Source organism: Aspergillus uvarum, assembly GCF_003184745.1.
Source record: "Aspergillus uvarum CBS 121591 unplaced genomic scaffold BO82scaffold_6, whole genome shotgun sequence".
NCBI lineage: Eukaryota > Fungi > Ascomycota > Eurotiomycetes > Eurotiales > Aspergillaceae > Aspergillus > Aspergillus uvarum.
This window is the reverse complement of record NW_020291303.1, coordinates 302,580-315,933: the sequence shown is the minus strand read 5'-3', so window position 1 is coordinate 315,933 and position 13,354 is coordinate 302,580. Positions and strand designations below refer to the sequence as shown.

The 13,354-nt window shown below is 53.7% G+C and overlaps 4 protein-coding genes and 1 non-coding gene across 5 annotated transcripts; 3 read left to right on the top strand and 2 right to left on the bottom strand.

Moving 5' to 3' along the window:
• Window positions 1-149: 149 nt before the first annotated feature.
• On the top strand, window positions 150-3,173 carry BO82DRAFT_274620 (FAD/NAD(P)-binding domain-containing protein; the record flags this gene model as incomplete). The annotated part of the gene is made up of 6 exons (XM_025631094.1): window positions 150-682; window positions 751-1,060; window positions 1,464-1,544; window positions 1,654-2,119; window positions 2,188-2,506; window positions 2,678-3,173. The coding sequence occupies 6 exons, from the start codon at window positions 150-152 to the stop codon at window positions 3,171-3,173; spliced, it is 2,205 nt and encodes a 734-aa protein (XP_025495793.1).
• A 769-nt stretch (window positions 3,174-3,942) lies between these two features.
• Window positions 3,943-4,015, top strand: BO82DRAFT_t60. Its single transcript has one exon. It is a non-coding gene; the product is annotated as a tRNA-Phe (tRNA).
• A 1,148-nt stretch (window positions 4,016-5,163) lies between these two features.
• BO82DRAFT_361520 (uncharacterized protein) lies at window positions 5,164-5,842 on the bottom strand (the record flags this gene model as incomplete). Its single annotated transcript, XM_025636818.1, has 2 exons — window positions 5,164-5,339; window positions 5,434-5,842. The coding sequence occupies 2 exons, from the start codon at window positions 5,840-5,842 to the stop codon at window positions 5,164-5,166; spliced, it is 585 nt and encodes a 194-aa protein (XP_025495792.1).
• Window positions 5,843-7,241: 1,399 nt separating this feature from the next.
• Window positions 7,242-11,135, bottom strand: BO82DRAFT_422419 (putative 5-oxoprolinase; the record flags this gene model as incomplete). The annotated part of the gene is made up of 2 exons (XM_025640204.1): window positions 7,242-11,041; window positions 11,105-11,135. 2 exons carry the CDS (start codon window positions 11,133-11,135, stop codon window positions 7,242-7,244), a joined length of 3,831 nt encoding a protein of 1,276 aa, XP_025495791.1.
• Window positions 11,136-11,774: 639 nt separating this feature from the next.
• On the top strand, window positions 11,775-12,966 carry BO82DRAFT_245104 (fungal specific transcription factor domain-containing protein; the record flags this gene model as incomplete). Its single annotated transcript, XM_025630820.1, has 2 exons — window positions 11,775-11,897; window positions 11,953-12,966. Coding segments are annotated over 2 exons (1,137 nt in total), but the record flags the coding sequence as incomplete, so codon positions are not given.
• Window positions 12,967-13,354: the final 388 nt, after the last annotated feature.

Here is a 13,354-nt window from a genome sequence, read left to right as displayed (position 1 = left end):
CAAACCTCACAAACATGGAAGGCACCACTGCCAGATTGGAGTTCCCCCCATTAAAGACCTCCATCCCCCAGCTTATTACCTCTCCATCCCCACCCATGACCATACCAAGCCCAATTCGCTCGAGCCTCCCCTAAGCGCAGTGAAGCAAAATGCTCGAGTGGCCCCGAATCCAGTTCTACGAACTGGGCGACCAATCCTGGCTCCCAGGCTGGCTGCACCAACACGAGCAATTCACCCTCACGCAGCTCTGGCACCTCTCCATCCCAGGATGGAGCCACGGCAGCCTGGCCACACAGGCCTGCACCATCATTCGTGAGCATCTACCGGATGTGTCGTCGTACTTGTTTGTCGACCTCTGCGCCGGCGCCGGCGGGCCCACCCCGTTGCTCGAACGGGAACTCAATCGAGCTCCCGAGCAGGCCAACGGCAGCGATAGCAGTGCCCGACCGGTCCGATTCTTGCTCACTGACCTTTTTCCTCATCTCGAGGTCTGGAAGGGCATCACCAAGAAGCAGCCCAACATCTCCTATATCCCTTCCGCCGTGGACGCACGGGATGCCCCGCGCTACACCCCAAAAGACCGCAAGGAGTGTCGCATCTTCAACATCTGTTTTCACCACTTCAAGGATGAGGATGCCCAAAGGATTCTGCAGAATGCGGTGGAGGAGGCGGATTCGTTTGTGTATGCTATTTGAGCCCATTTCTTGATCCTTTGTTTAAGCCGGGGTACATGTACTGACATCCAATTAGGATCTTTGAAATCACCGCCAGGGACCTCTGGACGTGCCTGTGCTCCCCGTTGGTTTTCTTCTTCGCATACGCCGTGACGCTGCGGTGGTACTGGTGGTCGCCGCTGCATCTGTTCTTCACGTATGTGGTGCCGGTGGCCCCGGTGGCGCTGTGGGTTGATGGGCTCATCTCGTGTTTGCGGACGCGGACGCCCGAGGAGATCTCGGCGCTGGTGCAGCGGCAGGAGATAGTGGATGTGACCGGGTGGAAGTTTTCCAGTGGAAGCCGAACGGTGCAGTGGCCTTTTATCACGTTACATTATTATGTTGGGGTTAAGGCTGCTTAGCTTTGGGTTGCATGGTCCGATAAGGGGGGTTGAGGATCCATGATGGTCAATGGGTTTTGCCTCAAAAAGGAGGATTTGTTTTTTCTGTTTCTTTTTGCGTGCTTTTTGTTCTTTAAATTTCAACCTTAACTCTATCTCTTCTTCTTATGTATATTCGTTCCAACTACCGCACCTTAAGCTGGCTCAGTGACCGCACGTAGGTGAATGTGGTTAGCTTATACTTCGTAGTTGGCAAGAGTCTTTCTACACATCTAGATAAGAACAAGGGGAGTAAAGAAGATACTAAGGGATGAAACAGCAAAAGATATATCACATCCACTCTTGACCTGTTGAGTTAAAATTTAGCAGTCACTTACTAACACAAGATGTACATTGCAGTAAGGTACAGTATAAAACAACTGGGAAGCTCCCCTGCACAGAGCGGAAAAGCGGAAACCGGGCTGGGTGGTCCAAGCGTCCCTCCCGCTCCGTCCGCCCATCCCCCATCATGCCATGCCATCCATCCCTCCCACCCCTCCATCCATCCAACTTCAACAACCTCCGCAATCACTACCCCATTTCCTAGATACACCATGAAGATAATAATTATAGGCGCCGGCCTCGGCGGCCTCACCACCGCCATCGCCTGCACCAAGCAAAACCTCGACGTCCTCGTCCTGGAGAAGTCCCCCCACCTGCAGACCGCCGGCGCGGGCATCCAGATTCCGCCCAACGGCACGCGCGTCATGCGCGATCTGGGCCTCCTTCCAAAACTTTCAAACGAAGGGGGGGCGAAAGTCCTCGAGCACGTGGATTTCCGTCGCTACGCGTCGGGCCATCTCATCCGATCTATGCCCTTTGGGGCGGGGATGGTGAGGGAGTTCGGGGCGCCGTGGTTGATCATCCATCGGGCGGATTATCATCGTGTGCTGTATGAGGAGGCTGTCCGGCTAGGGGTGCAGGTCAGGCTGGGGGTCGAGGTGGAGGGGGTGGACTTTGAGGGTCCAACGGTGCTTTTGGCGGGTGGGGAGCGCGTGCCCGGGGATGTGGTTTTGGGAGCTGATGGTTTGTCTCCCTTCCTACTCTTGGGTCTCACTCCGGGGGAAAGGAGGGTGTGCTGATACTCTGGGTAGGACTCTGGTCGCAGGTTCGTGGGTGGGTGGTCGGTGGAGATGGCGCGATGCCCCAGGAAACCGGTGATTTGGCGTATCGGGCTGTGATTCCGAGAACGGAGCTTGAGGCTCTTGGGGATGAGAAGGTGGACGAGTTGTGTCAGCGCGTCGCGGTCACTAGCTACCTCGGGCCCCGGAAACATACTATCTTTTACCCTGTGCGGGGCGGGACGGAGTTTAATCTGGTCTTGCTGCGGCCGGATGATTTGCCGTCGGGGATGAGGAGGGAGGAGGCGGGGGTGCAGGAGATGCGTGAGAGTTATGCTGGGTGGGATCCGACGTATGTTTTCTCTTCTTTGTGAAGTGGATGGGGAATTGGGGATTGGTCGGAGGATCACTGATGAGCTGCTAGACTGGAAAAGCTACTATCGCGCGTCACTTCGGTCTACAAGTGGAAGCTGACCCAGCTCCCGGCGCTGCCTACATGGACGAAGGTTTGGGTCCCTTGCAGGCTGGTGTGCAGGTTGCTGACTGAAATACAGGGTCGAGTGGCTCTTCTCGGCGACGCTTGTCATCCTACCCTGCCGTATCAGGCTCAAGGAGCGGCGATGGCTGTTGAAGATGGAGCCGTCATTGGTAGACTTCTTGGGCTTTTGCAGAGCCATCTATTGCAGTCCGAGTCCCAGGGAAAGGGAGTGTCTACCGCAGACAGTATCGCTTCGATACTGAAGCTTTACGAACAAGTCCGAAAAGGGCGTACAACACGCAATGTGCGGGCGGCGCGCATCAACCGGTTCCTACTCCATATAGCAGACGGTATTGTGCAAATGCTCCGCGACTTCTTGCTGAGGTATATGGGCGTCACTCGCGAGAGCGACTGGAGTTGGCTCTTCTCTTTCTCAATGAGACAGACGTTGGGTCTAGATGTCATTCGTGACTGTGAGGCTGCGTTTGAGGAGTGGGTGCGCGATTCGGGAACTAACGAGGTTATACGGATACAAGGCTGATTGGACTCTTTATACTGTCTTACATCAGGCATGCCTGCATTAGTGCAGCTACACTGCCAAGAGAATGGCAGGCGCACCAAGCAAACATCAAAGCACAGCCTCGAGGTTGTCTTCCGTAACAAGGCTGACATCATCATATCAGCAGCGATACTCAGATCGAGACCCAAGTTTTTGGAAGGATCACACCGACGAGAATGGCATACCTTTGCCCAAAAGTCTTGGTTCCCGCACGACGAGTAGGAGACGAACACAAAGCACTGGCGCCATCATATGATTATTCCTCAAACCATTATGCCGAGCAGAGATAGTGGTCTTATTTCCAGCAGTTCGTGGTGAAACAATGGAATTGCATGGTTTTCTAAGACTTTCATTCATCACACCCTTTTGCAAATGTTCAGCCACCCGGAAGTTCCTCAAAATATCCTCTATTTGGAGGTATCATTCCTATGTGGCAGGTTGACGGATCTCCGACACAATCTGTCGCGTCTTTGACTACCTGCTTTACCACCAATTACGCGCGGTATCCCTCGAAGCAAAGAACAAAAGGAACCCGCCAAAGCACCAACCTCGTACTGAGAATTCAACCCCTTCGAACAAGTCTTGCATACTCTCAAAAAGAAGCGAAAGGGGAGAGATGTCTGAGTCAAACCCCTAGAGGTGGCCTTGGGTCCAATGCCAGCCTGGGCCCACGTGAGCTGTTGTTGTAGGAACCGGGTTTGCATTAACCTCCATCTATGTTTCACCAATTTGTCAAAAATTCTCGTCACTCGGGACGATGGCGCATCTGGGAGCGCGTCAGACTGAAGATCTGGAGGTGGCCGGTTCAAGCCCGGCTCGTCCCATTCTTTTTAGTTTCGTTTTGGCCCTTTCTGTCTGTGCTTATTGTGTCTGCTTGGTGTTGTCACTGAAGATTTGGAGGTGGTCGGTTCAAGCCCGGCTCGTCCCATTTGGTCGTTTTTCCTTTCCGTCTGTCATGGTGTGTATATAGTCGACAGCGGGTCTTTTTATGTCTTTTTATTCTGAGGTGTATCGTCCCACTGCACATCGCACAGTCATCATACGCGGATACGTGCCCACGCCGGAGTGGTTCACGGTCCGTCAACGGGGTTCGTGGAGGGTGGGGACGGCTGCATTCGTCGGGCGTGCGTTCCGGTCATCGACGAACCGACTTATTGCCAGGTTGGGGATTGACCCTTTGAGGTTCACCCTATGGCGACGCGCAACCTGGGCCTCTTGGACACGTTGCCCGTCTTGAGACACGTCCTCTGTGAAACCAGTCTGGGAGCCGAGAATGACTTCCTCGAACGGGAGAATATATTGTCACGCATAAGCCTCTCGTGGCAGAAATCGCTACACGCAATGAATCTCTAATCGGATGCGGACAGAGACGTTCTGAGGCGAATGAAAGACTGGGACAACCCGGCCTTGAGGGAGCGCAAATCTCGGGCCTTACTAGTCAAGGAAGAAAATTGATCTTGGGCACGCGACCATTGGTGCAACCTCTACTAGTCACCATGTGCATTGTAGTGGTTCTGGCTAATCTGGATTTGGAGTGGGACACAGTATGGACTGTTGGCGGATTCGCCGTCGCGCTGGCTGCGCTTCTGCAGTCATGGGAATACCACCTCGCAAGCTGAGCTTGCTGGAGAGACTGTCTGATGGCTATAAAACCGGCTCCATCATCCAAATCAGAGACACAGTGGTCGCATGTCGAGAGTGACAGATATCCTGTGAGGTGAATCCCCGGTTGTATAAATGGAGAGCGGATGGTCTAAAAGTATGATTACTGACTGACTATGAGGGGTCGATTGCAAAGAAAACGGTTCTCATCGCTATGGAAGGAATATCGACCTGGTTTCTATTTCACACAGGAAGAGGACTACTCTCCACACGGACGGATGTTCATTTGACACTGCAACTCAGACGAAATTGAGGTCAACCGTCAAGATAAGGAGAGAACAATACCCCATCAAGGACCAGCAAGTAGCTCTCAGGTGTCTTCAATCCATAGTTCTGACTGTAGCAGGGACGTCGAATTCTGCTGTTGCTGCTGCTGGGTCTGCTGGGTCTGCTGGGTCTGATGGTACTGCTGCTGCTGCTTCTGCTGCTTGTTCAGTTGGTGCTGCTGGTAGAGGTGGCGGAGGTGGCGGAAAAAGCGCTCCTGCTCTAAGTCCTGTTCATGTACACCCTGTCGCTGCACACCCTGCACACCCTGCACAACCGGCACACCCGGCACACCCGGCATATCCATCTGACCCACCCCCCTTCAACAGCAGTTGCATCTGGAACTCTTCCCACTCCTCGCGCAACCGCGCCTCCTCCGCGCTCATCTCACTCCGGAGCCACCACCCCGTGCCACAAGCCGGACAACCGAACGCCAGCACGCGGTCGGCCCTTGCCGCCAATTTATACATCCCTTCGAGGCAAGTATCATGCCAGGCGCTGCATCCGCACGCCGTCATCGGACACATCCAGAGTCGCGTGTCGGCGTCGCTGTGGTCGTGGTCCTGGCACACCCCGCAGACCACGTCCTGTGGCGTCTCGTTTATATAGGCCCAACTGACGCGGACTTCCATTCGTTGGCGGGCGTGGTGGGAGAGTGTGGCTAGCTTGCCTAGGTTCGAGTGAATGAATATGCCCATCGCCTCGACGCCAATCTCCTCGGCCATTTTCTCGTTCTGGGATGAGGATTAAAAGAGGGAACTCACTGGGTCTTTGGGTTCGCGATGATCGAATTGTTCTATTCTGAGCTCTTGATCGGTTGCCGCTTTACTTATATAGCCAAACTTATATAGCCAATATGTAATACATTTTGAATCAACACAAGTATTGCTTGGACTATTACAACATGCAAGGAATCAAGCAATCATCGTGCTATACTATCACAAGCTGAGACATTATCGACGCAGCGAGTAAACTTGGTTGTAACTGGAACTTGTATCGAAATAAGCACTAGCTGCAACTACCTTGCTAGTGTGGACCAGTCCAGCACTAGTCAGCTTTATGGGTCCGAGGAATACCTCAGAGAGTTTCCTAGTGTTCAAAACTTGTCAGGCACACCAAAGCCTACACAAACTTCCTGTGTTCCTACTAAGTTGGGAGAGATAAGGACAGAATTGAGTACCGAAACGAAAGATACTTTACCCAGCCAGAACTCCTGCGGTAGAGCTTGAATGTAATTATGTGTCCCTGTACTCTTTTCTTCATCAGTGGCTATGAGATAAGCAAGAAACACCAAGGTAGTTTTAGTTGAGTGTTTAGGTTTTCTTGCTCGTGTGCCAGGCGTACAAGTAATGTTGGGGCTTGGATCCCTGGGGTGGTTATTCGGGCGCTGGTCTTATATGCACGCGTATAAGATTGGGAAGAGGAAGGTGCCTTGGAAGACTGGTGATTGTCAAAGGTGGAGGCTTGTGCTTGCGCGTTATTGTGTGGCTTGGAGGAGGTTTTCGCTCTGCCTCGTTGTTGCCGTGTTGCTTTTTGGTGTGTTCTTTCTACTTTGGGTGAAGGTTCGCTAGGAGATTTCTCTTTGGTCTGAGCTTCGTCTCACGGGTGTGTTGGACCATGGGGCCGGGCCATGATGAACAATTCAATTGTGTCTTTGGTACCTAGTTTCACTAAGGAGGTTATATACTCATAACTGACTTTTGGGTAAACTGCTTCAAATTATATAGCTGGATGACTCAGAAATACCGACAGCTCCCAATGATTCGCTATAAACGAAGCTAAAGTGATTCAAGAATAAATTATTCACTCTGTGACACGGTATGTTGAGGGATTGAATTTTAAGCTATTTAGTAGTCTGGGAGCTGCTTCAGTAGGTTAGCTGGGAACCTGTATCTGTTCCTGAAGCTAGACCCTTAGCTCTTCAGTTCTCTCTAGCGGTAGAAATTTCTTGCTTCTTACCGCAACTCCTTGCTTGTAAAGACATTGTTTGTATGGTTACTCAAGACTAGTGCATTACTTCATTTATAGACTAGTATAGCAAGCTATCACTAGTCTGTTGCATCTTGTAACCTACCTGGAAGAAGTCTGTCTAGCGAGGTAAGCTTCGATAGTTAAAGACTTGAATCACACATCATCTTCACCCTCCGAAGTACTTCCCCACCCCCCGCCACCCGGACTATTCACCTCCATCAGCTCCCCAGCTTCCAGCGCCAACGCCGCTTTCCCCCCCAGCGACAGCTTCTCATGGCCCGTCCTACCCTCATTCCACCTATACACAAAGTTCGTCCCCACAGACCCCTCCCCGCCGCCTTCCATCCCATACGGCGCAAACACCCGGCGATCACTGAGAATACTGAACCGCAAGGGCACCCGCGCCTCAATCAGCCTCGTGGCGCCGTCCCCACCCCGGAACCGCCCTCGGCCGCCCGTGCCACGGTTCACCGCATGCCGCCGCACGATCACCGGGGTGCGCTTCTCCACGACCTCGGCGTCCGTGATTTTCGTATTAGTCGAGTGGCACTGGATAGCGCTCTCGCCGTGCCAGGCGGGGCCAGCGCCGCAGCCGCCACCCACAGTCTCCCCGTAGTTCCAGCCGGGGGTGATCGTCCCGGTGACGGGGTCCTTGCCGCCCAGGCCCCAGCCGAAGCTGTTGGCGCAGCCGGAGAAGGCGGCGCAGCGGCCGAAGGCGCGGAGGATGGTGTCGATGACGCGTTGGCTGGCAAGGGTGCTACCGCAGATGGCGACGGCGGCGCTGGGCCGGAGGATCGAGCCCCGCGGGATGCGGATGTCGATGGGCGCCAGGCAGCCGTCGTTCAAGGGAATATCCTCGTCGATGAGGCAGCGCGTCGTGTAGATGACGGCCGAGTGCGTGATGGAGATCGGGCAGTTGTAGTTGCCCCAGCTCTGCGGGCCGGTGCCCGTGAAGTCGTAGATGGCTCCGCCCGTGGTCGGGTCGACCGTGATGGTCACCTGGATGCGGGTGCCGTCATCGAAGTGGTCGACTGCCGTCAGCGGGGCTGGGTGCTGGGCGCTCAGGGTGCGGAAGAAGCGGCGGACCGCGGCTTCGGCATTGGATTGGATCCCGTGCATGTGGCGGTGAACGGTGGGCAGGGTGAATTGGTCGCAGAGGTGCTGGAGGAGGAGGATTCCGCGTTGGTTCGACGCGACCTGGGCTTTGAGGTCGGAGATGTTGTCGTTAATCCGCCGGCTGGGGCTGCAGCCTGGGTGGTCGCCGGCGGCTTGGAACGCTGCTCGCACTGCGTCTTCGAGGAAGACGCCGTTGTCCACGATTTTGAGGGACTGCACGTTCAGCCCTTCCTCCCAGAGCTCCTTGGAGTCTGGCATCATGGCTGTAATTCCCTTGCCTCCGATGTCGGTGTGGTGGCCTCGCGAGGCGACGTAGAATGCTAGAGTTTCGTTCTCGCCGGTGAAGACTGGACTGATAACAGTAAGATCTGGAAGGTGGGTGCCGCCGCATTCAGGATGGTTTGTGAGAAGAACATCTCCTGGTTGGAGCCTGCCTTCCCAGAGACGGTGTTGGTATTGGATCGCATACTGCATGCTTCCAAGGTGAATAGGAATGTGAGGAGCATTAGCTACAAGTTTGCCATCTGGAGAAAATATGGCACAGGAGAAGTCCAGACGTTCTTTGATGCTGGTTGAAATAGAGGTACGCTGCAAGGTGTTACCCATCTGCTCGGCGATTGCCATAAAGCGGTGGGAGAAGATGGAGAGCTGGATCGGATTGGTGCTCTGAGATTCTACCCGAGAGCTCTCATCTGGTTTGCGGTCGATTGCCTCAAGAACAATATGCTCGGGCAGAATGTATGCCTCCCAGTCAGGCTCCACAAATATGGTCTGTGTTGCGTCGATAATAATCGCTGGGCCTTCTAGGACGGTGAAATGACCAATGGTTTCCAAAGTGTAGTAAGGAATCCTCTGCCAGGAGGTCTCAAGGAAGACTTTCTGCGAACCTTGAGATCTAGCTTCTTTCCGGTGGAGCTTGGCCTCCTCTAGGGCCTTGAAAGGCGACGCGGAGTTTGCTTGCCATCCCTCGACTCCACCAATCCCACGTACTTGCAACGCGTCGACAATGATGGGCCGATCTAGTGTGAAGGCGAATTCGCGGCGATGTGTCTCTCGAAATGCGGCGCCATATTCCTCGTCAGCCGGCTTGGAGATGATTAGATTAGTGTCAGTCCCTTGATACCTCAAACTCAAAGACTCATCAAAGCGCACTGATTCGACCTTCGCTCCTTGAGATACTAGTTCATCCTTGACTTTATCCTTTAAGGCAGCGAATCGAACGTTCAGATTGGGAAGGATTGATGGATGAAAAGTGGCAACAGACGGTTCAATGGCCTCCGCCTGCAACTCTGTCTTCGAGATCCCGACCGCAGAGAGGATTGACGAATACTTGTGAATTAAAATGCGCCTGATACCTAGTCGAGTGGCAATTGAACAGGCGTGCTGGCCACCCGCGCCCCCAAAGCTCACAAGGTTATGGTGTTCGGGATGAAAGCCGCGAGCCTCAGTGGCATTTCGTATTGGACGGCTCATGGTCTCGTTCGCAACATTCAAGAAGCCAAGTGCAGTTTCTTCTGAACTGAGAGTCTGCCCCGTCTGCTCATTGATCTCCCGGGTAATCTCTGTAAATTTGCGGGCCGTAATCTCATAATCAAGCGCCTGGTCGGCGTTCGGTCCGAAGATCGAGGGGAAAGAGGACAGCACCAATCTCCCTAAAAAGAGGTTCGCATCTGTGACAGTCAAAGGTCCCCCTTTCCGGTAGCAGGCAGGCCCCGGATGTGCCCCTGCACTCTCGGGACCAACCACAAACAACCCGTTTCGGGCGAAGAGGATTGACCCTCCACCAGCGGCCACCGTAGCAATATTCAACATCGGGATGGTTATAAGGCGGCCGGCTATCGTCGTCTCACTAAGGTAATCGTAAGCTCCATCATACCGTGAGACATCAGTACTGGTCCCACCCATGTCGAAACCGATTATGGGAGTTGGATTGCTAGGATCGAAGCATGTCTTCGCTATCCCAACCACTCCTCCAGCGGGGCCACTGAGGAGAGCTTCGTTGCCTCGAAAGTTTCGGGATGACCGCAGTCCTCCATCGGAGCACATAAAATCAACCCGTTGTGGTAGGACAGAAAACCCATCTTCGAAGTCTGTGACGTATCGTTGAACGATCGGGTACAGAAACGCTTCGGAGCACACCGAGTTACTCCGGCGGAGATACTTGATGGCAGGGCTGACTTCAGCTGAAGTAGTGACATATCTGAAACCAAGCTCTCGAGCTAAGGTGGCTGTAATTTCCTCGTGCCCCGGGTGAAGATATGAGTGCATGAATGCGATTGCCACAGAGTCATATCCCTCTGCCTTCAGCTCGCGCAGGGTCTCGCGGACCGCTTCGACATCTAAGGGCTGAACCACCCGGACGATTTCGCCACTAGCCGTTCGGACCAGAGCAGGGTCATAAATATCCCTTGAAGCGTCCAGCGGGAACGGATTGAGATCATAATCATCGATCGTAATCCTCTCGTTGACCTCTACGGCCTTCCGGTGAAGAGGAGTAGCCTTCCGGACATTGAGGTCGAAGAGCCTCGGTCGAGTCTGGTCTCCGATGGTGCACACATCTCGGAAGCCCTGGGTGGCCACGAAGGCAAATTTCTCGCCTTTGCCCTCTAACAGTGCATTTGTAGCAATCGTAGTACCGATGCGACAAGATGCGATACGTGAGCCGTCCAGCCTGACTGATTTGGGGATGCTACGTCCCTCGATGGTCTCTAGGGCACGCCGGATGGCCTCGGTCGGGGCATCGCGATAGTTGGCTGGATCTTCGGAGAGTAGCTTGAATACAAGATCTGGCTGGCCTGCAATTTGGACCAGAACATCGCAGAATGTGCCACCGCGATCTAAGTGCAATGGTTAGCTGTCTGACTTGAGCCATACTCAGGAGTGAGTTGTTGTTTTCTCACCAATCGCAATGTTAATGTCGGGGGAATGCATGACGACTTGAAGAACTTCAATGTGGTGTCGCGCAATTTCTATTTCGAGAAGGAACACGGCTGGTACTGTTTTCAGCGCAGAGGTATCACTTCTTCTTCCGAATTAAGTACTTAATTGCACTTCTCACTGTGCCTCTCATGACTCGAGTCGGGGTAGTTCGGGAGAACTCCGACCAGCAGCAAATGACACCATCCGGCCGCTCGATAGCGACAGGCGTTATCTCCCCGCTCATCTACCATATCGCTCCCTCCCACGAGGTTGACCTTTCAACTCCACATCGGCAACATGCCGCCCAAAATTACCAAGAGAAGTCGTGTCGTCCAGAGTGACCGATTTCGTCTGCTTCGCTCTCCCCCAGTAGACCCCGTCAGCTTCAACAGCCACAATAGGAGCAACTCTCACCCCACGTGCGATCGGTGTCGGGGCATGAAGAAGAGATGTGATAGGTCGCGTCCTGACTGTGCTTCATGCATTCACGCCGGTCGGAAATGCTCGTACCCCGGTGGACGAGATGAGGTGGAAGCGCTGCAGGCCCGACTGGATGAGTTGACAGAACATGTCAGAGAGCTTGAAGCAGTTCGAGCACCGCAGGTTGGCCTGGCGCAGCGCCTAATCAAGCCACATGGACCGGTTGCAAGTCCAATTGTGTTGGTCGAGGCGTTCCTGCATCATGTTTACCGGGCGTATCCTTTCCTCGATAAGGGGAGGATTTTGCGAGCGGCAGTGGACGTACCCAACGATGGACCTGAGGATGATGCAATGGTCAGTTTGAGCTGACCTACAATTTCTATACGACACTCTTAACATGAAAAGACAGATTTTGTACATGGTGATGGCAATCGGCCATACAAGCCTCGAGCGATCAGGAAAGGTCCCAAGTGCAGGGACTGCCGGCTTTACGATCGCATATGCCGAGATCCTGCAGCGATGCATTATGGAGGAGAGCATCCATTCGGTCCAAGTCCTGGTTCTCTTGGCTTTATACTCGCTTTTTGATCCACAAGGCCCGTCCACTTGGACCATTGTGGGCATCGTCACCCGCCAAGCCGTGAGCCTGGGCCTCACTCGACCGGGGTTGTTGGAGGACGGTTTAACCCCACAGACCGTCCAGCTCCGTCGCCGCCTATTCTGGAGTATCTTCGTGCTAGACCGGATGATGGCGGTGTCAGTCGGGCAGTCCCCGGGTCTCACAGTCGAGGACGCCATGATTCCTTTGCCAACTATCACGGTTGAAGAATTCGCCACGCCAGAGAGGGCGGAGGTCGCTGCCATGTTGCAGGTAAGTCGACATGTTATCGAGCTGCGCCAACTAGAGGCACGGATTCTCTTCACAGTGCATCTTGCGGACAGATGCCTACCCGGGGAGAAAGCTCCCTTCGATGGCAGCACCATCACGGCCAAACTGCGGTTGCAGATTGAAAACTGGTATAGTCAAGGTTGCCTGATTTCCCGACCGGAGCTTGACAATGTTCGCGTACACGATACCATGGGTTGGTTAAATGCGCGATACTATCATTTGCTTCTGCTGCTGCATTATCCATGTCGATTTAATGCTCGTTCGGACGCCAATGGGATCTTTCGTGTCAGACCCCTGCTGGAGCTGGTAAGGAAGTTTCTACAGTACAATCGAGTTCTCCTTAGTAGCCGGCAATTGCCGTTGAACCGAGTCACACTGAACCGGCTGGTACCAGCCTGTTTGGTCTTGCTGCATTGCTTTGCGTCCGACGCAGACTTAGCCGATCCCATCCGAATCGAGACCCGAGTCTGTATAGATATTCTAGGAAGCTTCCCACCACAGTGGCGACAGGCACATCATCTGGTGAGTATAATGCGAAAGCTTGAAGGAAGCATTGCAGGAAATGCCATTGGCATCAATGATGATAGCGTGCAGTCATCACAGTTGGAGTTGCTATCCTTGCTGGGCGAGACCCTAGGCCGGGCCAATTGTTACCAGGATATCGTTAGCTGGGAAGAACCCACAGGCCTCAGCTTCGCTCGGGTGGAAGGGCAGTCCCCCAAATTTGCGCCACCCTTATCTCGTCTGAACGAGCCAGACGTTATTTGCTCTTTCTTCTAACTTGTCATGGCTGGAACACCGTCGGCCCCGCTCCGAAGACGGGCGCTACTGCAGTTCCTAATCAGGGAATTTATGTCGGATTGCACCATCTGCAAGATGTATGTTATCAGTAGATGTTGCTCCATGCGATTTGTATAAAGGC